This window comes from Cygnus atratus, chromosome 3, assembly GCF_013377495.2.
Source record: "Cygnus atratus isolate AKBS03 ecotype Queensland, Australia chromosome 3, CAtr_DNAZoo_HiC_assembly, whole genome shotgun sequence".
In the NCBI taxonomy this organism is placed as follows: domain Eukaryota; kingdom Metazoa; phylum Chordata; class Aves; order Anseriformes; family Anatidae; genus Cygnus; species Cygnus atratus.
The window spans coordinates 116,364,270-116,391,620 of record NC_066364.1 but is presented as its reverse complement, the minus strand read 5'-3'; the positions used below and the strand labels follow the sequence as shown (position 1 = coordinate 116,391,620).

Below are 27,351 nucleotides of genomic sequence, written 5' to 3'. Positions count from 1 at the left end.
CGTTTTTCTGTCAGCCTGACGGCATTTTTACTTGAGAGAAAAGCGATGAGCGGGGGCAAGCCTGAGCTGTCCCTCCAACACTTACTGAGAACAAACAAGCACCAGGGGCAGCTCCGGCTTTTCAAGAACTCTTCTCTCCGAAGGGGGCTTTCAGTACCGTGCCACAAAAATGAGAATTTCCCCAAGTTTTACGAGGACGAGAAGCGGCGGCAGGGCGGAGGGGGTGGGTGGGGGGCGAGCAACGCCTCTGCCGCGCGCCACCAACGGCCCCCAACGGCCGCCAGGGGGCGTGGACCCGCCACGGAGGGGGCGTGGCCGGCGCCAAGCCCCGCCCCCGACAGCGCGCCCCACCCACGCCGCCCCCAGTGGGCGGGCGCCGCGGAGGGCTGTCGGGAAGATGGCGGCAGCCCGCGGGCTAGAAGGGAGCGGGGAGCGCGGGGCGTGGGGCGAGTGCCATGAAGGAGACGGGCGGGTGGGTGAGGCGAGGCGGCCGCTGGGGAGCGCTGCCCTCGGGGGAGAGCTCCTTAAATAACGGGAATAAAGTGCTGGGGTGTGCGGAGGGGCTGCACGGGTTAAAGATTTTTATTTTTTTGCTAAAAAAAAAACAAACAACTGCAAGCGTTTTCGATTCTGGGTGTTGGAGAGCCCCGGTTTGGTGTGGGTCTGTGTGAGGTTCTCAGGGGTTTGTTGTTATAATCTAGTGGCTGCCTGCCACCCCTGAAGCATTTATATTGGTCTTGTGCTGTGTGTCCAGCTTAAATTTGAAGAGTGGCTTTTTCTGAGTGTCTGTGTGCTTTAACTTGTCAGGGTGCTTTAACTTGCATACAGGTGTCTGAAGGTTTTTTTTGCCTGAGGCAGTGCAACAGGGTCTTCTGGTGCTTGAGCAGTCCTGTTAGGGTGTGTACTGGTGTCATTTAGTGACTTTTCTTGAAAAAAAAAAAAAAAAAGGTTTTTTTAGTGCTGTGTTGTTAGCAGTTGGGAGCAGGAGTGCCTGGGGATGCGCTCCTGAAGTAGTGACATGTAGTAAGAGCTGAGGACTGGTTGGCCTGCTGAGTTGAAGTGCTCGCACAGCTCTTTGAACTGTAATAATGTGAATTTATCTCCTGTCTTCCAGAGTATGCAGGAGAACAGTCTGCAGCTTTCTGAAGTTACATATAAGTGATAAAACCCAGAACAGAGTGGTTTAAGTTATCTTCTTGTGCGAAATTAGGGTCTATCTGAACAGAAATATGTTGGAGTAGTTCCCTGTGGTAGACAGAGCAAGAGCTGGGGACATCTTAAACTACAACAGGTTTCTCACTGAAGCAGAAGGCTTACAGATGAGTAGATAGTATGCCGTGTATTCTACTTTCTCTGAAGATCCCTTTGTACGTGTCTGTCAGTCCAGTACAGTTGAGAGAGGAAAGTAAAACAACTTCTAGAAGAAAAAATTCTCTTGGGCTTAAATCACTCTTTCAATAAAACTTTCCAAATACTGTTTCCCCTCAACTTTTAAACTGAGGTTAAACTTGCAGCAGTGTGTAGCTGAAAAACTTCTACTACAGACTGAAAGAATTTTGTATTAAGAACGTTTGATATATTTGAATGATACTGAGTTTTATGTTGATCTCTGTAGCAAGGATGGGGTATGAAAGTCAGGTGGTGGCCTTCCGCATGCTGGAAAGCTGCTGCAGGTGTCTTAACTTGGCTGTAATGTACCCCAAATCATGGAGGAAACATAGGCTTTCTTGTATTTCTTATGAGAAAGGTATTGTAAGAAAGAAAATATTAAATATTAGTACTATTACTTTCAAAATGGAAGCTGACAAAACTTTCTATTTTAGTTTAGAAAATGTAGTAGTAGAAACTTAGTGTGAAACTTAGTGTGAACTTAAAAAAAAAAAAAAAAAGGTGGGGGGGGGGGAACAGAAAACCAAGGTAACTAAAAGCTACATCTGTATTCGGATAAAGCTATGCAGAGAGAGTACTCTGTCTTCCTTCAATGAAGGAATGAAGGCAGCATTTAGAAATTAAAAAAACACCTTTTTATGACTTTTTTAAATCAGCTATTGAAATTGTCTTGTAAATCTTTCCTAATCCTATTCCAACCACAATGGTTCAGATACATTGATGTTTTAAGCATTTCTTGACCAGCTTAGCTGAAGCTGTAGTACAAGTGGCTTAGAAGCAGTATTTTCTTCTCATTTATGTCAATGATAGGTAAAAGAAAAAATTGGTTTGGAAACTTGTAAGCTGAAAGCTGAAGAGTGTTACCCAACTAGGTTTTTTATGCTTTTGTGGAGTCTTGACTATTTTATTTTCTTCCATAGTACCTCTACCTCTATGCTGCAGAACCAGCCTCAAAGGCACTATGGAATTACCTCTCCAATTAGCTTGGCTCCTCCTAAGGATATAGATTATATTCATACTCAGAAGCTAGTTGAAGCAATGAAGCCATTTGGGGTATTTGAAGATGAAGAAGAATTGAATCACAGGTATAATAAAACTAATTTGTTAATCTTTCAATTCTGAGGACAAATTTAATGCGAGTTTTCTTTACAGGCTGGTTGTTCTTGGTAAACTGAATAACTTGGTCAAAGAATGGATTTCAGAACTTGGTGAGAGCAAGGTAAGGATTTTTATAATATTCTTATCAAAAGAGCTGAGGTCTTTTTGCTTCTTTTTAAGGCCATACCACTAGGACTTATGCTGAAGTTCAACTTTTAACTTTCCTCTTAAGTATGAAGTAGGACTGTAGTAACTGCCACTGAAATATGGTATGAAAGATTTTTCATATCTGGTTCTTGAAGTCTTTGGGGCAGTGCATAAATGTAAGAAGTGGCTGTATCAATTGACCGTAGCAGTTAACAAAGATGAAAATTTATTGTGGGGTCTGATGGTAAATGGTCACTGATTATGCCCCAAACAGCTTACGGCACTCATCTAATTTAAATTTATGCTAGACTTGCCTATTGTGTAGCTCCTGAATTCTGTTAATTTATGTACATCTGCAGGGAAGTCTAATAATAGGTCATAGTTTGTGTAAATTAATGAAAGGACTGCTGCATTGCTCATAGTTTCTTGAGTTGCAAGGGCTCACTTTAGGAAACAAGTCTGTTAGACTAACAAGTCAGTGTGGGAGTGAGAAAACATGTTTAAGGAGTCTGCTTCAATCTTTCTAAGTAATTTGTGTTAATTAAACTTGCACATAGGTCAATATATATCGTATTCTAAAGTAAACTCTTTTTCTACCCACAGAATCTTCCCCCTTCAGTTGTAGCAAATGTTGGTGGCAAAATATTTACATTTGGTTCTTACAGGCTTGGAGTACACACCAAAGGTAGAGCTTTAGTTATCTGGTCATAGTTCTAATGTTTGAAAGTGACTTCCAACAATAACAGCAGAAATGGAATCTCTCTGCAGGTGCTGACATAGATGCTCTTTGTGTTGCTCCTAGACATGTGGAAAGATCGGATTTCTTTCAGTCACTCTTTGAAAAACTAAAACATCAAGAAGAAATAAAAAATCTAAGAGTAAGCAAGTTCTCTCCTTCATACGCTGACTTCTACAAACAAGAACATTCATGTTCACAATTCCCATTTGTAATGAATGTCTTACAAGCCAAAGAAAATAAAAAACATTCTGACCCATTTTTAAAATATTTTCTGTAGTATGAAAATGTTGAAGTCAAGCTTTTGGTTCCTCTTCCTGATGACTATACATCATAGGAATCTTTGTGGTACACTTGTCTTCTACCCTACCCATGGTTTGGGAATGAGTCAGCTGTAGCAAAAAATGAGGCTCTGTCCCTATAAGAGCTTTGCTTGAATTTTAGATATAGTAAGGGGCTCAGAAATGAAGTTATTGCTTACATGCAGGAAGAAGGGGCAGTCTGAAAATTAAGGCAGATGAATGTGACATAGAAAGTCTTCTGTCGGTACATGTGCCATGGAGTTCATCTGGATATACTTCAGAACCTCTAAGTTGTTCGTCTCTAGTCCTGTTCTTGGTACTCAGTTTGAGCCTTAGCATTAGTGATGCATACTGACAGCTTTACGTAATATTGTATGTTCACTGCATGGCTCCTTTTAAGTTTATCTGCTTTGTAAAATCACCTTCAGGATGTTTCATGTCTGTCTTGCATGTAAAACTGAACTCCTGACCTCTCAACTTTTGCTCCATAAACAGGGATAATACCCTTTTCCTTATGAGGAACAAAGAAGAGAAGATAAACCTTCAGGGCTCTAGTGGAATAGTATCTCAAGTGTCTAGAGAAGGCTCGATGCCTTGCTGTGCATCTCCTACAGGAGATAGGCAATGTTCAGGCTTGTTTGTATGACTAATCAAGATGAACTGTGATGTTTAATCACAGTGCCAGGACATTTCACAGCAAGCTGTAAAAACCCTTCCTTTTTCAAAATGGCTGTTTGCTTTAAAATATCTAGCAAGTAATATTAAGGGGACTACTAGAACAGCCATTTAGCATTCATTGTTGCCAGAGTTAAATCTCTGACATCCTCTCACATTCTGCCAGTGCTTCACTCATTGTTTGTGATTCCTGGCATTATCTCCAATGAGTCCATGTTTCTTTGAGAGCTGCAATAAGACTTGAAGCATCTTGAGGTAATTAGTCTGAGAAGAGATGAGTGTGTGAACCCTTTAGTAAAGGTGGAGTGGATAGAGGCAGTTACTTTCTTCCTTAGCTTAACAAGTTGTGCTCTAATGCTAGTTCCTGGCCTCTGCTGCAGTCATGTGGCCTCTTGTTGAACAGAGGCTAGTTTGCTTTGCCCTGATACTTTCCCTTCAGGATGTCAGATGCTCTTTTTTTTTTTTTACATTAGAATTAAAGAAGGTGTGGAATATTTTATTAGACTTGCTTTCAAGTTAATTGCTCCAGTTTCAGGATGCCTGAATTGCTTATCCCTATATAGTCAGATAGGTCTGCTGCATTTAATAACTGCATGTAGTCTGAGTCTAAGCATAGGGGAGAAGGCCTTGTTTCTGTAGGACCAGACAGTCAGCACTTGGAATGGTTATCCTTTAGCAGTTCCTTCTAGAAACCTGAGCTGGAAAGTGTAACAGTCCTGTGTTGACACGAAGATTGAGGGCTGTATTTGTTCATTCCTGACTGCCATTAAAAAAACAAAAGGGAGAAATTTGAGCTGTAAGCTTTTCAATATGTATTGAACATACAGACTTTTCTTGGGAAAATGTAATGGTTTGATTCAATTCAGGCCAGTCTTCATAGATAGGAAAGAAGTTCTGATGTATCGATGGCCTCCTGTTTCAAGTTTGGGAGGCAAACTACACAGTATAGCCTTCCCTCTGTCTAAACTACAGGACTGGAGAAGTGTTCCCCTAGCCTAGTCTTCTGGCAGACACAGTGAAGGACTTCGTTTGTATAGCTAATGAGGCTAAACTACTTTTTAAAGCTTGTTTTGATACCATATTCGTACTATGCTACCTGCATCTTACGTAGTTTTGTCGACTCAGAAGCAACTCAGTCTTTATATTGCATAACTTCGCAGTATAAGTTTTGTATTTTATTGTAGTCTAGGGGAAATGTGAAAGTAGCAAAAAGACATTTGCATATAGTTTTCATATAGTTATCCTCTCCTCTACAGGCAGTAGAAGATGCTTACGTACCAGTTGTCAAGTTTGAGTTTGATGGCATTGAGGTAAGAATTTCATTTAAAGCGTGGTTTATTTTTCTTGCTTTGCAATGGTTTAATTTAGCAGTCGCAGGTCCCTGGAAATCTTAGAAGGTTTTTGGTACCTTAAAGCGTTTAAGAAGCTGTAATTGAACAACCTTACACAACCCAGAATAAGACTGCAGTGGAATTGGAGTTTATGGGAGGCTAAGTCCCTAGGAAGCCTGGCACACATGGGAACATCAGGGACATCTTGTTCTAAGTCTGCTGTAGACTAAGGTAGCCTACTTGAATAGTATTTATTTCACAAGGATTGTGCAGACTAGGAATAAAGGCAAAATCTTTGCTAATTCTTCTTGGCTCTGACAAGCTCGCTTTCTACAAAGGGCTGCATATAGTGTTTCACTGTATGAGTTGTGGGCAGACAAAACATTTTGTTGCAAATCAGAAAGGAAGCAATCATGAAACAAATGTGATAAGAAAAAAAAAGTACTCATTTGATTCCTGCCTAGGTTTTTCAGCTGCAGGAATCCTTACATCTTGAATAAGTCTTCTCCAATGAATAAAGAGCTGTGGGTTGTAGTATCCAAGCAAGTTACTGCTTGGTAGTGCTATGATGAAGACACTCAGCAGCCTTTTTGTGGTCTTTATCATGTAAAGACATTGTCAGGATAATTTTCTTACCTCAGATTGTACTGAAAAAACATTTCAGGATCAAAAGGGCTTACCACATAAAGGAAAGGCTTGTTGCTGTAGTTGAGGTGAGTTTAAGCTTAGTTATGGAGTTAAGATGCAACTTCCTTTTCTAATGGGAATTGTAAATTTAGAGTGTCTTTTCAACATGAATAAAGGTTTTCTATTGGTTTAAAAAGGATGATACACTGTAGGCTTTGTAAATAAAAATATGGAACTCCTAGCAATTGAATTTTTGGGCAAGTCTTTGGAGATGCACCTGTGCCATGTGATTCTAAATATGGATGTTCACCCCTTTCGTAGATAGTACTTGTTCTCTCCCACTAGCAGGTTGTTTGCAAAGTATGGCATTCTAACTCATGTTTGGTACTTCTTTACTCTAAGATTGATCTCGTGTTTGCAAGACTGTCTGTGCAAACTATTTCTGATAATCTTGATCTAAGAGATGACTCCAGTCTAAGAAGCCTGGATATAAGATGCATACGGAGCTTAAATGGTAAGCATGTTTACACATTTAAAAAGAAAATGTTACTAAAGCTGATATGGAATGCACATTACACAATCCAACTTCCTGCACAAGATGCACAACCACTCTTCTGTATGCTTAAGACCTGAGGAGGTGACATTTAATGTTTCCGTGAGCAGTGATTAGGTAGGCATGTATTTCCCATTCCTTTCATCAGGGCGTGTGTTGTTGCAGTTTACCACAGAACTCTCTTTGGTGAATAAGTGGAGAACTTGATAGAGAAGGGAGTGTTGTAACTCAGAAATAAAGGTATTTAGAATATTCAAATCCTAATTTGCTCTTGGTTTAACACCAGCTGTTGTAATCGTGCCTGGCTGTTGGAAGAAATCTAGCTTTCAGAATCCGTGTAGAAAGGCCTTATTAAAATGTGTTGGCTATAGCCTGAACTATGGGAAAGTGGTTGAGTACATCAGTTACTGGAGATGATACTGAGTATTATGGGTAATCGAGGTAATGCAAAACAAGTCATCCAAAGTAGTTTTTGTAGATTTGAATGTTAAATTGTAAACTATTGATCCAGTATAGCATAAAACTGGCTTGTACATGTTGCAGCAAACCTTTATACTTAAACCCTTTTTACAGGCTGCAGAGTTACTGATGAAATACTACATCTAGTGCCAAATCAAGAGAACTTCCGGCTCACGCTCCGTGCGATTAAACTGTGGGCAAAACGTGAGTAATGTCATTGTTCATGATCTTTAAGCATTTCAGAGGCATTTCATGATGAAAAACAAGTTTCTAAGACTATTGGAGGTACTTCAGTTTTGGATAGTTCTTTAGATGTCTGGGTAATAGGCTTAACTGTTTAACTTGTTTTAAATCTAAAGGTGCTGTGTTGCTTATCAGGAACATGACTGCAAATGATAAAAATGCCAAGTTAAGCCATAAAAGCTTGGTATCTATTGAATAGGGAAATACCATATGGGAATGTAGCTGTGGCAAGTGCTAGAACAATGGCAGAACTTCTCTCTGAAGGGAAGTTGGGGCAAAGCAACAGCTGTAGCAGTACGGGTGGATTTCAGAGTAGCAGTATTTTGGGAAATGGTGTAGTAATGATTCTTCTCCATCACTGTAAAGGCCAACATTTTTGGTTTCATCCTGCTGCAAAAATACTTGACTCCCAAGAGGCTGAAGTGTACTATAAGTAACTTACAGCTTGGGAAGTCAGTGATGTACATTTGAAGGATGTGGGTTTTTGAAAGAATACTAACTATGAAATATCCATTCCAGGACGTGGTATTTACTCCAATATGCTGGGATTTCTTGGTGGAGTTTCCTGGGCAATGCTAGTAGCAAGAACATGTCAACTCTATCCAAATGCATTGGCGTCTACTCTTGTGAACAAGTTCTTCTTGGTTTTTTCAAAATGGTAAGAGCTATTGTTTTATGGCAATTTTAACCTGTATAGAGTAGTAACACTTAAGGCTAGTTCTTTAAAAATGTATTTCAACATTGAGTCCTAGTCTGAATTACATGACTGAGTCTTAAAATACGGTTATTAGTTAATGGCTTATTTTTTATAGGGAATGGCCAAATCCTGTTTTGCTGAAACAACCTGAAGAGAGTAATCTTAACTTACCAGTATGGGACCCTAGGGTATGTAGACATTAAATTCAGGAGCCTTTAAACTTTCTTCTCGGTTAAACTGATGCTAAGCAGAACTGTTTAAATGTTGTAGGTCAACCCAGCAGACAGATATCATGTAATGCCTATCATCACCCCAGCCTATCCACAGCAGAACTCTACATACAATGTATCTACATCAACACGAGCTGTAATGGTAGAGGAGTTCAAACATGGTAATATAGCTTTCTGTGCTTATTAACTGATGAAGTGTGCTTGCTATGTGAAACTGCATTGGTTATATTCTCTGAGGTGTCCTGCTCCATTAGGCATAATGGATCTCTGAGAAATAGGCCACTTGTAAGCAACATGGACCAGTTTTACTACAGATCATCATAGCACATCTGCACTGTGTCAAGTGAACTCATGCTTTCTCCTCTCTTAGTGTTCAGAACTTATCTTGCAGAGTTTATATCGTGCAGTGATTTTTTTTAAATAAATCCAAAAAAGTAATTGTTTTTTTCAACATCAACTATAGGTCTTGCAGTAACAAATGAGATTCTTCAAGGAAAGTTAGACTGGCCAAAGCTCCTTGAGCCACCAAACTTCTTTCAGAAGTACAAGTATGTATGCGATATGTTTTTCTGAACTTGGAGTGGTTTGTGTACTGGTCGGCATAGTGAGTTCTAACTTTGCCTAAATAGGAGATGGCATTAATATTTATTTTTCTCAAATTAAGTGGAGTTAGATTTTGATAATGATGAGTGCAGGGGAGATGCAGGAAACTTATGCAATTTACCCTCTTTATGAGGAAGAAAATGAACTGCAGCATTTTGAATGTTGCAGCATGTGATTCTAAAAGATACACTCTATTTTTCTTCAGTTAATACTGTGCTGAATACAGGACATTGTCTTTAGTAGAAGTTATGTTCTAGATATTTAAGGCAGCTTTGGCTTTGCTTAAAGGAATAACATCCTGAGCTATTATATTTCCATTTTCTTCTAGACATTATATTGTACTGACTGCTAGTACCTATACTGAAGAGCATCACTTAGAATGGTAAGACTGTACCAAAGTCTTCAAACTTTTTTTGAGCATGTACCTTCAATATGTGTATAACTTAATGTATCACACATTACTGAAGCTTTAATATTCCTTCCTGCATATTAATGAATTGTCTTGTGCATACACCCCACTCTGTAGACCAGTGCTCTGTAGCCTGAAAAGACTTCGTTTTATAACTTGTTTCTTGGATGTAATATCTAATTTGTAACAAAATTGTACTTGGTGCTGAGTTGCTCTAGTTAGATAGTCAGCTAATTTCAGAGTCTACTTTTCTCCAGTGAAGTGAAACCAGGCTGTTATATCTGAGAGAAACCTTGCACTCAGTGCAGACCATCTGAATGCTGATAAATAATATTTACTGAGTTTTAAGTTGTTAGTGCTCTTACCTCTTCTGTTTAGTGCTGAAAATAAATTGGCACTTTAGTATGGCCAATAGTGGATAGGTTAATTACTGAAGTGGTGATCAGTTTTACAAAACTGAGAACAACCTCAATTGTAATTAGAGGAATTCACTGCTTATGATGTTTGTGACTGTCTTGGGAGGTATGCCAACATAACTTGTTCGATCTATGTGAATGTGCTGAATAATTGTATGAATGCTAAAGCAAGGGGAAGTAGTAAGGAATTCAGGTACTGTAATGTGCATTTTGTTCTTAGCTTTGCAATGTGCATTTTGTTCTTAGCTTTGCAATGTGCATTTTGTTCTTAGCTTTGCAATGTGCATTTTGTTCTTAGCTTTGCAATGATATTCTGTGTTAAAGATGTTATTTTTTAAATGTTGCTAGTAGATAATCTCTTCTTAGCTTTCTGATCAGTTCATTTAAATTGTATCACCTACAGCTTGATGTTAGTCAGTTAGGTGTGCAACAAGGATTTATAGGCATATGGCTTAAAGCTAAAGAATTTTAACTATTTCTAGTAGAACAAAGTTTTTCATGCATCTCACAAAGATGAGGAAAGTTCTGACTCCAGTAGAAGCTGACTTTTGTAATGACAGAAATGGAAGCAAATGGGGCTTGGTTGTACAGCTGTGAGAACTAAAAAGCAGAAGATAGTTTGTCATAAGACCACATTTAGTTCACCAACTCTTGGATGGATTTGAAAGTAGACAGCACACCTCTTCTTTACATGTGTAAAATAGTTCTGAATAACCTACAGACTTTTAACTGCTTTTAAAGTTATCTGTGTTGTTAGCTAAAATGGCGGTACTTCCTTGAAATGAAAAGCCTTCATCATGGTTCTTATAGCTTGGTAAATTTGTAATGAAGCTAAAGGTGACCAGAATATTTGTTATTAAAGGAACTATGTTTTCAGTTCAGTTCTGATTGGAGAATAGTAAACTCCTTCCACTGATCAATCTGTAAGGAGAACTGCATCTTCACCCAACTGTGATCAAGCAGTTGTCCTTGAGTTTTTTCCTGAATTTCCCATGATCTTTGTTTTTTCTACTTTGAAATGCAGCTGGAGTTGCAGGGATATGCTACTTGTACTCTCACAATTCAGATTAAACATATAATCCATGACGAAGATGAGAACAAATTAGATAAACTTAGGTAACTCAGTCTTTGGAAACTCTAAAGCTTAAATGTTACTGGAACCATCTCAAGCTGCAGTGTGTGGTATAAAATCTATCTAAGATGAATGAAACTTGCTCTTTGGTTAGCATTTTTGTATTAGCATTACATAAAAGGCGTATAACTACTGTGGGGAATACAGTAAAAACAAGCAAATACTTCTTGTTCTTAGGGTTGGCCTCGTTGAATCTAAAATCCGTGTGCTGGTTGGAAACCTGGAGAGAAATGAGTTTATAAATATTGCACATGTAAATCCCCAGTCTTTCCCTGGCAACCAAGAACACCGTAAACAGTGAGTTTTGTTACTCTACTTAAATACAGCTGGGCAAATGTATTTAACTTGTTAGATAACCTGGGATTAATATAAACGTGTTCAGTTACATACCTACTGTTCTGTGGACACGAGGTTCTGGATACGTAGGATCTTTTTAAAGGGAGAACTTCTGAGAGCAGTACTCAGAGCTTACGTATGTGCTGACTCTAATATTGCTGTGTACAGTTAAACTGTTGCCCAATTCTTTCTGGAGGCTCTTGGGTATTCAAATGCGCGGTATCTGCATAATCTGACAAATTTGTGAACCTGTCTCTTTTAGGGGTGGCTATGTGTCAATGTGGTTTCTTGGAATCATATTTAGGAAAGTGGAAAGTGCAGAAAGTGTTAACATTGATTTAACGTATGATATACAGTCATTCACAGATACAGGTAAGCCTATATTTTTGTTTTGCTCTAGTCTCGTAGTGTTTGGTTTTGATTCTACTGGAAAAGTTGCTTCATTAAGTGAAATGTTTCCCTCTATTATCTAGAGAATTATCTAGAGAACAATGTAGAGAATAAAGCCTTCCTGTTCTGACACTTCAGTGAAGTCCTTCGTGGAGCGAGTGTGTGCTGCATTCACACCAAGTGAGATGATCTTTCAGAGTACACAGAATGGATAGCAAATACAATGAAAGCAGGGCTGGACTGCAATATTTAACAAGAAAGAGGCACGGCTAGTGTAAACCCAACACTTCCACTGTTCTAGTGGATGAGCAAAGATGTCCCTTTTGATATAGGCACATAGTAAGGCACATAGTAAGCATGAATATAGTCAGGTGAAATAGTTGTGGAGATCATACTGAACACCTTCTTGAAGGAACTGTATTTTGTGAAATAGTCAAATGAGGAGCCTGTAGATGTTTGCTTACTGGGAATAGTTGCATGTGTCGAAGTTGTCGGTAGAAAGTGAGAGTTAACGGTAGCAGGTTCTAAAACAACTTGATAGTTCACTGTATTTTTCTCAAATATGTTTGTGTATGATAATCGGTAGAACTTTAAGTCAGTGAGTTGCCGCACTGTAATTACGGGCAGTCTTGCATGTAAATCTTCGTGTTCATCTTCCATTTCTGCTTTTGGTACATGTAGAAAAAAGTATTATTGTAAGCATTGTCAGGTAGTGTTAGAATAAAGGGGTTGTAGAGGGAGGACTCACTTGAAATCATATGTCTTACTCTGCTATTGTCTGTTTTCTCACTCCCAACCTGACTGTTCACATGCCTTTCAGAAACGTGTGTGTACTGTCAGGCCCATGACTAGCTGTCATAAATAAGAGTCAGGTTGCTTTTCTGAAGTGGCAAGTGTGTTAGAACAAAGAATTTTAAACAGTGGACTCCCTTAAGCATTTGTTTGCACTCATGGAGAATTTATCCATAGTACCAGCATGGGCTGTGTTGTCTTGCTCAGTTCTCCACTTAAAAATGCAGTGAAACCTGACCACCTTTCTGGCTCATGCTTTCTGATATGAAAGGCACGGAAGACTAACAAAACTCTTGTCTGAATGTCAAGCCAAGTGAGACAGCTTCCTCAGACTTGTAGGAAACAAACATCTGTATAGATAACCCACTAGATATGATGCACTGTTATACCTTAATTTATTGCTTCAGGCATTTTGCAATGTTTCAACATTGTGGCAAATATTAACAAGGCCTATATACTACCAAGAGCCAGGCTAGAACTAAGATTTACTGTTTTATTTCTATGTAAGAACTCGATTGAGGTAGCTGTACTCTTTGTTTAGTAAATCTAGTAAAGCACAGCTGATAGTACGCTTCCTCTGACAGAGGGTTTGGATTAGACTGAACAGAAAAGGTATTTCTTGGGAGGCGTGAGGTCCGCTTGGCAAATTTGGGAGTGACCAGTTGTGAGCAAGAAAGATTTCATCAAATGCCTTTTCTCTGAGAGTGCCTTTAGAGGACAAAGGTTAACTTGAAGTTGTTGGGCCTAAGGTCGTAAGCCTTCCAAGCAGGGAGCCTTTTCTTAATTCAGCTCCCTTTTGCCTGAGAACGATTGGATTTGATTTGAAACAGTAGTTCATATCGTTGTAAATATTCATTTGTGCCTTATTCACTCTTATTTCTCCTTTAGAAATACTTTAAGCCACCTCATGGCTATGTCCTTACTTTGATTCTTACTCTATTAGTAAGCTGACTTTCTAGTTCTGCTCATGATAGGACTGCTAGATAAGCTTGTCTAAATGTGACTTAATTCCTTAATAATTGCTGTGCTAGTATAACACTAACATGCATAAAAGGCTGTTTGTAGGCAGTCAAGGAAAACTTGTTTAAATTGCTGCAATTCTGTTAAGTCAGATGTCCCTAAAAATCCAATCTTCATTTTCTTCAGTAGATAGAATTCTAACACCTGAACTACTGAGAGGTTGTGTGGTGTTACTGAACTGCTATGTCAAAGAAACAATTGCCACCATAAATATCAGACAAACCAGCCTGAATCTTGGCTAAGGGGTTTGGTCTCTGAGCTGTGCACAGTGGGGTTGTTTCAGAAAGTCAACTAGATCTTTTCTCAGTTCTTAACCAGAATGGCTAGTGAGTATTATCTCTAAGTTAAAATCAGCTCAGATGTCACCTGCAAAGTTAGCAAACCACCACTATTACCAAGTATGTAACAGCTATTTATGTTCAAATCTATATTTATGTATCTGATCTGTACTGGATGGGAAGTAGCAGCTCAGCCCACGTTCATCTTGAGACTGTATGTGGAATGCTTGGGTCGCACTTTATGTGCAGTTAGACTAGAAACTTCTTGCTCTTCATTTGAGCAGAACAGACTTAAAAGCTTGATAAAAGCTTGATGTTTCTAAAGAAATTATATGTAGCTTTGATAATGGAAATGTTTGCATTAAGTATTTAAGCTACAACACTAAATTTCATGTTAGTTTACAGGCAGGCTAACAACATCAACATGCTAAAGGAAGGTATGAAGATTGAGGCGGCTCATGTGAAGAGAAAGCATCTCCATTATTTTCTGCCTCCAGAAACCTTACAGAAAAGAAAGAAGGTATAATAAAAACTTGTCTCTTCTAGACATATTTTTTCTTGCTTACTAATTATTTGATGACTTAATTTTCTAAGCTGTTGTTTCAGCAAAGCATGCCAGATACTAGTCAAAATGCTAGTGGTCTTCAGTGTAAAAGGGCCTCTTCAGATGGAAGCTTGGACAGTTCCAGAGACACGGACTTCAGAACACCATGTAATTCCCCTTCGTTAAATAGGATATCTAAATTGGACACCTCTACAGCAGAGATGGAAAGGTTAGCACCATAACCGTAAAACTGAAAATGCTGCTGTTAACTGACTTGCAATGTGCATGAGGTCTAGGATTTCTTGTTTGAGTCTATGTAGATTGGAAGTATGTGGCAGTGCTGTAAAGGCTTTGGGAATGAAACTTTTGGGAGATCCTCCTTTGTGGGTCTTGGGGGATGGGCTAAAGAAATCTTCGAAAAGTTAGTTGATCTACATGAATGTGTAGAAACAAAGGAGAACTTGGTACCAGAGACATGGTATGGCTTTGAGCGTAAATAACCTTAGGTTAGTGTGCAATTCAGAAGCTGGAGTATTTTATGTGCAGGTAACTGTTCTTTTTAACAAAAGTGAAGTATGGTTAATGCCAAGCAATGTTAAGTTTTAATAAAACACTGATCTGAATCTTTTATTAAAACACAACTGCCAGAGCTGTTGCTGACTTAGTGGAACTGCGTAATAACTTTGGCAATAAAAGTGGATGTCACTTTCCTGGGAAGTCTTTGTTCATAAGCTACTTCACATGGGAATGTGTAATCTTGAGAGTAATAGTCCAGTAGTATCATGTGCAGTAGTGTGCAAAAAATAAAAATCAGGGGGTACTTGTGGGTAGAGCAGACATCTGTTAAAAGCAGCAAGGAATGCTGCATATACTAGATTGGAAGGCAGTATCAGTATATGGAGACTCACTAAAGAAAATACTTGAGTTTAAATCTGCAGTCTGCAGTTCAGCAAAATGATCTCATGCTAGATTGCTAGTGAGTGTCTGTGCCGTTTAGTGGAGCTGTGACAAGGAGCTAAGAAGGAAGACCATTCTGTGTGTGTGAACTTCCTGGAACTGACGTACACTATTGAGGTAGCATTTTCTAACTTAAACATTGTAAAATCTGACTTTTACAGAAGTGTTGTGATTCAGAGAACTAGTGGTGCTAACAACAGAGAGGAGATGAATCATGTAGCTGTGCCACCAGTGTCTAAGGAAATCTCCATTCCAGTTATTGGTTCAAGTATGTGTTCAAGCAGTAGGTAGAATGCAGTCTTTAACTTCATGGCTGAGCTCTAAAAGCTTGATGTCTCCTACAGAAATGGAGGCTGCAGTTGCAGTAAGACCATCAGGACCTCCAGCTGGCTGCACTGTTCCTGCAGTAATAGAACATAACACGATTTCTCGACTTAGGACACATTTTGTCCAAGGACAGCATGAACCGAGTAGAACTCAAATTACAAATTTAAAGAGTACTATACCTAAACGACCTCATTCACCTACCTCAGAAGAATACCCTAAGAGACCAAAAGACAGAGAAAAGGTACAGAAGCAGGGCTAGGCTGTGGAGGGTTTAAAGTAATATCTATTAATACAGAATTATTGATACAGAATTAGTGAAATGACTAAATGATGATAGGGGTGTGTGTGTGTGTATATATACACATTCCCAAATATATATAAACATTCCCAAAAAAGACTGATAACAAATGTGTATATATACATTCCCAAAAGAGTTGGGAATCTAAATTTAAATATAATGATAGTTTTTACTAGGATATAGGTACGAGAAACTGTTCACTAGCCATACATTAAATTCAAGACAGTTTCTTCAAAAATGTGACACTAATGACTGTTTTTAGTCTGGTGACAGAATATCTAAATATTACTATTTGTTTAATGCACTGGCCACTTATCAAATGAAATGGCTCAGTTTAAATTGTTTTAAGAACTGTTTCTGAAAACATTTTAATTATTTCTAACTAAAGAGGGATATTAATCTTACAAATACAAAAATATGAGCTAATATTGTTCAGGTAGATTTTGAATGTTCTATAAAATCTCCTTAAATAACTGCTTTTTCTGGTTTGCCCTCCTCTTTGAGGCAGAGGCAAAGAACAATGCAAACTCAATTTTTCCGTTTGAAAAGAACTAACTTTTGGAATAATTAACTTGTATTGAATGTTTCAAGTATAGACTTTTATGGATGGGTAGCAAGACTATTCAAGAGACGTGACATACCTGTTTGGTAATGGTCTCTAAGTGTTGTTATAAGAATGGCCGCTAATGCACTTAATGCATTGACTTGAATCTGTACCCGAATGTGAAGTCTAGAATTTTTTGTCTGCGTATTCTGTTCTTCTAGTTAACTGGCCAGGATTCAGCATTCAAAGATGGTGGTAATCCAGAAGATGTAAAGAGAAGATCTACAGAAAATGTAATTTTTAAATGGTTTTATTTTAAGTGGAGTAAATGAAAATCTGAATGGAATATTCTAGTACCTAGACAACTTCACATAAATACTCTACGCATTTATTGATGTGAACAAAAATATGCTTTTTAGTATAGCTTATTTCAGTCTTCATTTCCCAAATATTACATCCACATATGTTACATGCTACCACTAATTTTGTTAATATCTAGCATCTTACCATGCCTGAAATTGGTTATTTTTTAACCACTTGATTTACTCTTGTAGGCTAAGACTACTGTGAAGACTAAAGCATTTGACCTCTCACAGGGAGGATACAGAACTGTATATTTAGTGTAGCTTGTTACTGAGACAAACTCTTGAGTGCACACCCTCAAATCAAGATGTGGTCTTGCTGGCAGAGTAAAGGTTGAAATACCTAAAACATTGCATGTGAGCTCATGTGCTTCAAGAAAAATGTTGATTATTTTTCCTAATCTTAAAGGAGGTGAAGGGTGTTGACGCATGTATGTATTTGGCATTTAAGTATCTTAGCTGCCAAACCTTGCTGTATCAAGTCATGAATTTGAGAAAACTATGTAATACATCCCTTTGAACTTTTTAGGTTGGCCTTGGTGGAAAATCTAAGCTGATTCCAGTTATTGACACATCAAGGTCACAGGTATGGTGCCTTAATGATCACAGGTAAAATAAAACTAGAATTTTTTCCCTTTATGTATAAAGTTTTATGTACTATTAACTTCTGTAGAATAGGTCCTGCTAAGTAGGTGGTAAGCCTTTACATATCATGCTTCTACTGAATTGAATGGCTGAACAATGAGCTTCCTGGTTGCGAAACTGAAGTCAGGCTAAAACCTATTGGACTTGAAGGACCCTGTCTCCATTCATTTGAACCCTGACAGTTCATTTCCTAGTTAGCTATTTTCTTATTAAAGGATTGTGTATACTCCTTGCAGACGTTTCACAGAGCTGTAATTACTTTAAACACTTGTATACTCATTGCTGTGACAAGATTTGAAGCTTTGAAGTACATAAGTATGTTAAATTCTGGTGTCAGTTGAAATGTTGAAAAAATGAGTTATAAAATTGGAAGTACTCCAGACAGTAGAGACACTCTGTATTCCTAACCCATTGGCCCAAGAAGGGTGATAGCTTCCTTTATTATGCCATTGAGCAACTTTTCTGTCATGAATTGAGGTAATTACTTCCTAAGGACAAAAGTGTGCAGAGGGGAAAATGCTCTTCCTTTGAAAACTAGTGGTAAATAAGTGGTATGGTGGAAAACACCCTTTTCTGTGAATATTTTGGGCCATACTGATTTGGTACATAAATAATGGTACTATATTCAGCTAGAAAAAGGTTTGTCTGCTGCTACTTGTGAGTTCTTGTGTTTAAAACTTCCTTTATTTTTATGGCATCTTTTTTGTGTTTTAGAGGCTCTCCAGTAAAGAACTACCAGATTCTTCATCTCCTGTTCCAACAACTAATATTCGTATTATTAAAAGATCCATCAGACTTACCCTTAACCGTTAACCTTTATCTCTTTATCTCTTCAGGTAAAGATATTTGTTTAGTGATTCATATTATCAATGTGTATTCTTACTAACAAAGAATGGACTGTTACTGTTGCCGTACTGCAGTGTCAGACAGTTAAATATTTCTGTTTGTGTTTTTGACCTGGAGATGCTGTAGGATACTCCTCTTACTGTGTAGCTTTTCCAAGATCATCAAGTAACAAGTCACAGTCTACAAAAATCATGGCCTTTTTAGTAGTATTAGCTTAGGTGCTTTCTTCCTTTGGAACTACTTTGTATACTCTTGCAACATCTGTCTTTATTAGTCTTTTTAAGGAGTCTTAACTATCACTAGCTGAAACAGCTTTCTGAAATAGCCACAAAAACAGCTTGTCCTGTAACTTGGATTCAGAATGTATGTAAACAGGGATGACTAGTCATGACATCTGTATTCTGTTTTCAAGCATGTAGGAATGTGCTTGTATTCATTTGAGCTTTCCTAGTCGATGTAGATGTGGTGTTCTTATCTTAAATTATCTTCCAGTTTGGCACATACACTCCTGTGCGTCTGTCACAATTGTGCTCAGCTTCCACAGGCAGTAGCTTTCCATAGTCTAGCACAGCCATGCACTACATAAGTATTGTCTCCCATGGAGGCCCGTAAATCTAAATACTGAAGAAAATGCAACAGAGGATGCTACCAAGGTATGGAGATGATAGACAGACATATCCCATGCCATGTTATGTTTTTTTCTTAAGGCTGCTCCAACATGAGACTTAAGTTCTGTTTTCACTGGGTAGCTGAGCTAAATTCAGAACACAAGCGAAGATGCATCTCAACATTGCAGCAGTTGAGGCTGTTGTGACACTGCACACCTGTAAACTGCAGTCTTTAAAGCAACTGTCATGTAGAAAGTGGTACTGCGTTTCAGTGAAAACCTGGAAGTTCAAAATGGTTACTTGAAAACTTGTAGTAGCCTTAAGTCTGGTTCTGTAAACAAACTGATAACACTGCTTACCCAGTAAAGTGCATTAGGGTTTTTTGGGGGTGGAGAGATTCTAATTATGGGAAATATGCTATCTTTCTATTGTAATTTCTTTATAATTGGTGACTTTTTTGTAAATGAAGTTGTATGTCTTTTCCAGAGTATTTTTGTATGTACTGTAAAATACTATCATCCAAAGAAATTTGAAGTCTTTGGTTGTCTTTCCTCTTTTTTTAATGTAGATGGCTTCTGATTAAGGAAAAGCAAAACTGAAAATAAAATGGCAAACCAATTGTACAGAGGGATGGGGACAGGTGGGCACAACTTTCTGCAAAATGTAGTCAACTTGAGTTAATATTGCTGCTTCCCTGCTGTTGATATTTCCAGGCCTTGAATGAACGCCCACGGAATGAATAGTGCAATTTGTAAAGCAAATTGACAGCTGAATTCCCAGTTCGCTATTTGAACAATAGGCACCCTTGAATTTCTGTAAAAAGAAGTTGCTTGGCTTTAACAATTGAGTTCTGATGATCTTTAAGCATCCACTTGTAATGTTCTTAACCAGACTTCTAAGGACTGTAAAAGAATAGGGAGAATTTATCTTTAAAACAAAAAAATCCTAGTGGGTTTGATAGGTTTTGTTCTTCCCTTTCAACACTCTTCTCCTCAAAAGAAAAAGTGCACTGACTTTGCAAGGCTTACATTTAGTCACAGGTTAAAATGAAGTAATAGTACATGTTAAGTGCTTGTAAGATTGTTACACTGAGGTTTATAAAACAGTACCTGGGTTTGGTATGTTTATCACCATGCTACTTAAATATTGTCAGGTCTGTGCATTACCTACAGTATGTATACAACTTTAGCACCTATGTAAATAAAAAATCTATTGTGAGTTTGGAGGAATTAAAGTAGGTGATAAGGTGAATAGCAAACTAAACAGGAAAGTTGTCTTAGTGGTAGTCTACAACTCTGTAATATCATGCTTTTAAACAAACTACTCCTTTTGAGTATTCAAAGACTGTTCAGGGGTGTTTTGCCCTTAACCCCTCTGTTAGCATTAACCCCTCTGTTAGCGCACACAACTGGTCTTAAACTAAGCTGGCTAATGGTTACTGAGGAATGTTTTCACAATTCTTTTTATTCTTGTTTTAGTTACCTTCTAATTGCTCTTACTCCATTTTTTTTCTCCACTCTTAAGGTAAGGAATGTTTAGGAAGGATTTAGGTTACTAATTTCTGGGACTTGATCCAGAATAGGTGAGGATACGCATTTCCCCTTTACATACCCTGGCTCAATGCTTGGTGTAGTGCACAGTGACCTTACTGCTCTGGGTTTTCCCTAGATACTGCAGAAGTGCAGTGCTGCCCCAGGGCTGTGTAGTTATCTGGTGTTCTGAGTGTTCTCTTTTTGGTTTTGATGGGTTAATGGCTAGATTTCAGCTGTTTTGATGAGAGTTCAAATTACAACAATTTTATTGTTTTTCTTTTTTATGGAGCAAGTCCTCTGTTAAAGGCACTGAAAGTTAAAGGGAATGAAAGTTAAGTTACCCAGGTGTAAAACAATTCAGTGAGCCTATATTCCATCAGACTTCCTGGAAGTGTTGTTTTCTACCTGTGTTCTTAGCTGGCTGCTGTATGTGTGGCTTGGAGATTGAGGTAGAAGGGGTGAGAGAGGAATAATTAATCTCCTTTAAAAGGATTGGCTGTATTTTGTACGTACGTTTGGACACAAATTTTGTGTATTCAAATGACTCCAAGTTACTAACTACATATAAGGAATTCCTTTGCAGGAATTACTGTATCCCAGGGTGTTCTTTGCTCAGTATCACCAAAGGAACAGTTACTGAATTACCTATGTTTCTGTTGCAATGCATGTCCCTGTAGCAACTAAGGGTAAGTGATAGAATGATAGAATATTTCTTGTCCTAGTGAGTAAAAAGCAAAGAGGGTGGGGGAGAGGTGAGAGGTATCTTGAAACTGCTGCTGTTGATTTTTGGGAAGGAGGGGGCTTACTACTGCTTTTGTGTAATATTTGGTGAAATAAGCTGCTTAGCTTAAACACAAGCAAAAACTCCTAGCTGTATTTTTGTATTACCTCATCACACTTCTTATAAAGAGTCTGGTCCTGTGCATTACCAGTAAATGACAGGCATGGGCTGGGCTTTGGCATGCTGTGCCTCTGCCTACAGCTGAGGGGCTAATAACCCCCATGGCTGGAGGCACCAGTGCCCGAACTCTGAAGGAAGTCAAACCACTGTAGGGGTCACCCTATAGTGGTCCTGTGTAAACAGACACCTTCTCCTCCCATGGGACTACTGCAGGAGGCTGCTGTCTTACCCCTCCATTGAGTGGCTGTGGGGGCTGCGTGCTCTTTACAGGGTGGGGAGAGCTGTCGGGTATGGGGGGCCGTGGCCCAGGCTTCCCACGCTGGGGCGGGTTTCCTGCTGTAGGGCCTGCAGCGTGGGCGGGCTGGGGACTGAGCGCTGCTGTGACAGTGCTGGCATGTGGTGGCAGTGCTCTGCGGGCAGGGGGCTGGGAAACACCCCTGCAGCACTGTGGTGCCTGTCGGCCCAGGCTCTAACACTGCCTTGAACCCTGCTGGGCCAAGCAGAGGGCAGTGGGAATGTTTCTCAGCTTCTAGAGCTGAGAAGGAAGGGCAGGCATGGGCTGTGAGCACCCTCAGCTGCCTCCCGGCATCAACTCCCCTGCAGGTCAGGGTTTCTTCAGCTGCTCTCTGCATTTGTGGCTGGGGGCCCAGAGCATGGTTGCAGCCCAGCAGCTGAGACCTGCCCCCCTGCTGGACCTCGTGCGTTGTTCTTGGGTGGTAGAAATCTTAGCAAAACAGTAGCCAGGGGACTGATAATTCTCTTATTCCAGAAGATAAAACCTGTTAGGTTCTCAGCTGTCTGACCTTCAGGGCATTGATAGAAATCAAACTGGGACAGCTCGTCTTTGGGCAGTTCCTCTTTGCTGGGAAGACCCTGTCTGATTCATCATGCTTGACACCCATCATTGTTTCTTAATCATACTTCACATTTTTTCTTTTTGCCTGGTCTGAGACTCTTGCCTACCTTCCTGTTTTCCCTGATATTCACATCTTCCTTTCCCACCCAAATCCATCTTTACTCCCATTTGACATGTGTCATATTTTTTTCTGTGCTGGACAGAAAGCCCTGGGAACCTTGAAACCAGAGAAATAATCTACTTTCAATTTTAGTTTGTGGCAGCCAGACAAGCAGCAGCCTTCAGCAGGGACCATCTAGCTCACTCTCTGCAGTACATGCAGTGGAGAGAAAGCTGACGACTTCTTTTGCTAATAAGCAAGTCTGAAAGCATGTGTAAGCTCAGACTTTTTAAAGGCTCAGCACATGCCCAGATTTGTGTGGTTTTTCAAAGGAACAGTAAAAAGTCCAATAGCGACACCAGCACAGCTTCCATGCTAAATTTCATGTCCCTGTTTCTGAAATCCGGAGAAGTTGAGAGTTTCTTAAAAGTTTTGAGTTCTTTGAATACAAATAAGGTGGCATATTTTCCCTGTGACTCATTCTTAGAAATGACCAAGTCATTTTGTTCTGTTTTTCCTAAAAATCAGACGGGGGCAACATATGTAATCATACTCCAGAGAATGTTTTTTTTTGCAAACTTGGGAGTAACTGAAAATGCGGTCTTAAAATAGGAAGTGTTGACTAGCCATAACTAACAAAAGGCACTGATGGTAAAATGACCAAACAAACAAAAAAATGTAGTTAATGCTTTAGTCAGTAGGTACTAGAGCTGGAAATTGCTAGAATTTTTGTTGCAGCAGTTTTCTTCCTGTGTGCTCACTGGGCAAGAACAGAAAGTGATCGTATAAACTATATTCAAGTGCATACAGAGAAGAAAAGTTGAAGTTTTGTTGAATCACTTAATGTATAAATGATTGTCTGTGTGCCTTTGGCACTACTCTTGAATTTTTATTGTGATTTTTTTGGGGGGATTGCTTTTCCTCTTTTGTCTTAGATGCAGAACTTACATTTTATTATGTACAGCCTTTTCCACTACTTAAGCAGAAGGACATTAACCTAACATTGTGAGCATTACTTCAGAACTTCCTAATAACTACACTAAAGAAGTAATAACTGTTTTAAGTTTCACATTTTTTGCTCTCTTGTATGAAGCCGGCATTGGACCTTCAGGAAACTGAATGTTGTTCCTGCTTCTGAATCATATGTGCGAAACCAGAAACCTTTCAGTATTTTTTACAAGATTTGTAGCTGATGGTTATGTTCACTTCCGTTTTTGTCTGGATAGTAATAGCATATGTTAGCTTTTCTAACTTGTTTTGAGTGTTTTTACAGGTCTTTATACCTCTTTTGCTGTATAGAATAACAGCTTTGGTAGATTCTGTAAAACAAACCAGAGTAGGTTCTGTTCAATGCATTTACAAAACAAATATCTAATTTATCAAGTCATCAGCAATGGGAAAATGCTAGATAACAGTGCTTTCTATAAAGTGGTTGTCTGCAGTAAGTTAAGAAAATCAGATGGGATAAAAATACATCTCTGCGAGTTGCATTTTGAGGAAAATGAATCTGTTGCAATCAGCTAAGTGCTAGCAATGAGAAGGCAAGGGAATCCCCTGTTCCCCTGCTTTCCCACTAAATCATTGGGTTACACCAAATGATAAGTTGCGTAAGTACAGAGATGTTTACTTTTCTGTAATTCAGGGTAAATATTGGCACAAGCCTGTGAAACTATAAATCAGTGTACTAAATTATATTTCTCTTATAGAAATAAGTAATGAAGTCAATTGATTTTTCTCTCCCATTCTTACGTGTTATGACTTCATAGGGGGAAAATTCAGTAAGGGCAGTATCTGTGTTCTCCAGGCTCAGCTTAAAGCTGTTTTCAGTTCACCTTTCAGTAACAAATAAGCAGAGATGGATTGGCCAGAAGCCAAACTGTGGAGCTCAGATGGGGGGGTTTGTATGTTCAAACTTAGTCTTGCATGTTTTCAGCCTTAAAGGTCATCCCTTATTTCAGTGGCTGTGATATCACTGGGGAAACCCTGCTGCACTTTTATTTGTCCTTGTATGAAGGTCTCAAACGTCAAATAAAAGCAAAGAAACTACTTAGAAAAGTTTAAGGCTTCAACTTAAACTACCCATGAGTTCTTAGTGACTCCTAAGCAAGACTGTTATTTCATCAGCTCTTGCTTGCATGTGAACATTTTTCCTCGGTCACTGTTTCTTTTGCTTAGATAGTTTTGATTTTCAGCTATTTATTAAGGAGAGCTTTTGTTGTGAAACATGGGATGATCTTCTGTTTGATAAGTAATGGATGTCACTAGCAAGTTGAAGATGATTTCTCATCTGAAATAACAAGACAGAGGATGAACCAGGGTGCCCACTAATTGTACCTTAGACTAAAAATTTGCATTAAGTATTGGTACTACTGTGCACTTTTGTCAAGGCTTTTCCTGACAGTATGTAAATTCTTTTTCAGTGCTTAATAATAATTTACAACATTTCTGAGATTTTTTCCTTAAATCTCTGCATTAACAGATCTGTTATAGAAACTAGTAAGTTGAGAGATCAGAAAAAAAGCTTGTGCCAATACCTGAAACTGAAGCCAAATTTCCTGAATATGTGAGACTGTTGTTTGACCCTTATTTTTTGTCATGTTGTCTATTCTTGCAGTGGGGGTTCCCAGTACCTGTTAGTTACTGCATCCAGCTAAGAAGGACTGTAACTGTCTCTAGAGATTATAACTGTAACTGACTACTGTTTTTTAAGCCACTACATAACTGGTAGCCCACTATTCTTATTGCTTTTTTATAGTCTTGAATATTAAACAGCTTTCCTTTCAGATGTTGATTACCTTCCTGGGAAGGAGAAAAATCATCACAGATCTTTCTTGCTTATTTTTCATTCTCCACAAAAAAGTCCAAGAAGTTTAGCACAACACACAGTACAATAGGTCTATCAAATCCAAGTTAACAGCTTACTAAGTGCTGATGGGTTATTTCTTTTATTTTATCATTGCAGGGGTGAGCGGGGTTGTTAAGGGGGAATCCCAGTAGTTCCTGATGATAGAGTTGTTAAAATAGGAATTACCAGTAGTCGCTACAGAAAAATGAGTGGATGCTGAGTTTTTTCCTTTTTAAAAAAAAAAAAAGACAAATACTAAAAAGACAAATACTAGAGTCCTAACTGTCCAAATCCCAGGTGACTTTTTACTTAGCCTTTAAGATTTGGGTTTAGACACTCCTCTAGCGATGCTTTTCTCTGCTGCTGAGTAGTTGCTGTAGCACATAACCCTAGCATCTATGTGAAGGATGAGCGTAGCTTTTAACTGAGTAAATAAATCTTTGTAGAATTATCCCACCAAATTTTATGGAAAGCTGTATATCCCAAGGTATGTTTCAGCATAGGAGGCTCCTTGCTTCAGGTCGTGTTAAAGCCACCTAGGCCTTATGTGTCACAAAATAATGCTGAGGAACTGAATGAGATGGAGACACTGTTACTGGGAGAAACATGAATCCCTAAAACGTGTTTCGTACTGCAGTAGCAAGCAGCATAGCACCTAGGTTTGTCCACGGATTGGCCTCCAGCGCACATCCATGATATGAGACTTTATATTATTATTGTGCATTTTAGATCCAAAGCTATCTGCCTTTAGATTCAACATTAAAATGACTCTTGGTTTTGTCAGAAGCCAAATGCCATCCTTTAGGAAAAGGTGGTATCTACTGAATGGGGTAAGTTGAATTATAAATGTCATATATGTGAACTGGTATATTGCATCTTTCTGAATGAATGATAGATTACAACAAGTTATAGGTAGCTCTCACTCTTACAATACTTAAATGAATGGTATGTTTGCATGGCTGTGTATTTTTATCGCTCAGATGAAATTCCAGTCAACCTAAGTGGAAGTTTTCTCTGTGAAAGAGGTGTGTGATTATGTTCTTGACACTTCAAATGTATTGCTGAGAACGTATTGTTGTGTGGCCCAAAAATTTAGTAAACTTATTGCTGTAATCAAAAGCTCTCCAGTGAAGAGAAACATGATGAGAGTGCCTCTAGGGCCTAATGTGCTGTTGCTTTAAATCTCCTCAAAGGTAGAAGAAACCCAGTTGAATGAAGTTGTTGTACCCTTCCTCTGTAGCTTTAAGAGTGTGAATCTTCCTTGATTTCCTGGATAAAGCTGTTAATCAGTCTTTGCTACTTGAGCATGTTATGAGTAAAGATAGCGACACTCTTGTAAAAGCAACCACAGAGTTCTGGCTCCCCTCCATCTTACTCAGCCAGAACAGGAATTCATAAAGATACCAAACTTCTGTTCATAAAACACTGCTACACATGGTGTGTTAGAAAGTGCTGGTATCTTTTTGCAAAAGCTGAAGGGTTTGGGCCACAGGCTTATGAATTGGGGAGGATATCACAAAAGAGAACTGGACAGGCTTGTTAGAAAACAGTAGCTCACAGAGTGGCTATGGTCACTATTAAGGGGAGATGAATAAACTTCTTAGTCTTTTAAGCAGTGGCTGCTCTCTTGTTTATTGTTTTCATAAATCGTAATCAGTTTGGTTTCCTTTATCACTTTAGGAGGTTCTTGCTACCACCTTCATCCCTGGCACACTTGGGTCCTTCTCCTTTCTCCTGGCTGCACACCTGAGCTTCATTGTTTGTGGTGAATCAACTAAGTATAGCTAAGTAGTCAAACAATCTGATGAAGGGAACAAAAATAACATTTATCTACACCTGGTTTTTGTTATTTCAAATTAATTACAGGGATGTTTATGAGGTGGGGTTGTTGACCACACAAATACACAGGTTGTTCATAATGCGTATAAGCTGGGAGAAACTGTAATTGCTATGCTAAATATAATTTATTCTGTGGTTCCATTCAGCTATGCATTTAATTTTATTTTTCCACTCTTCTAGGGGTACTGGTAAACATTCTTCTAAGCAGGGATAGTAATGATGAGACAGTAATTGTCTGAGTAAATTATTCAAGTGGCCTTCTTTTTTCACTTCCAGCATTTCTG

General features: G+C 38.8%; 1 protein-coding gene across 3 annotated transcripts; it reads left to right on the top strand.

Moving 5' to 3' along the window:
* The first annotated feature begins 353 nt into the window (after positions 1 to 353).
* Positions 354 to 27,022, top strand: PAPOLG (poly(A) polymerase gamma). 3 transcript variants are annotated; one of them, XM_035552968.2, is made up of 23 exons: positions 354 to 472; positions 2,310 to 2,474; positions 2,542 to 2,608; positions 3,238 to 3,319; positions 3,403 to 3,512; positions 5,604 to 5,657; positions 6,708 to 6,819; positions 7,432 to 7,521; positions 8,080 to 8,218; positions 8,373 to 8,445; positions 8,528 to 8,648; positions 8,951 to 9,035; positions 9,419 to 9,472; positions 11,225 to 11,344; positions 11,646 to 11,755; positions 14,262 to 14,383; positions 14,470 to 14,636; positions 15,526 to 15,632; positions 15,709 to 15,932; positions 16,755 to 16,826; positions 17,425 to 17,504; positions 18,255 to 18,376; positions 26,909 to 27,022. In XM_035552968.2, the coding sequence occupies exons 1-23, from the start codon at positions 456 to 458 to the stop codon at positions 26,995 to 26,997; spliced, it is 2,382 nt and encodes a 793-aa protein (XP_035408861.2). In that variant the 5' UTR covers positions 354 to 455; the 3' UTR covers positions 26,998 to 27,022. The 3 variants fall into 3 exon arrangements, with proteins under 3 accessions (XP_035408861.2, XP_035408863.1, XP_035408864.1); XM_035552970.2 differs by lacking the exon at positions 26,909 to 27,022 and having other exon boundaries at positions 14,458 to 14,636; positions 17,425 to 17,481; positions 18,255 to 19,589; XM_035552971.2 differs by lacking the exon at positions 26,909 to 27,022 and having other exon boundaries at positions 17,425 to 17,481; positions 18,255 to 19,586.
* Positions 27,023 to 27,351: the final 329 nt, after the last annotated feature.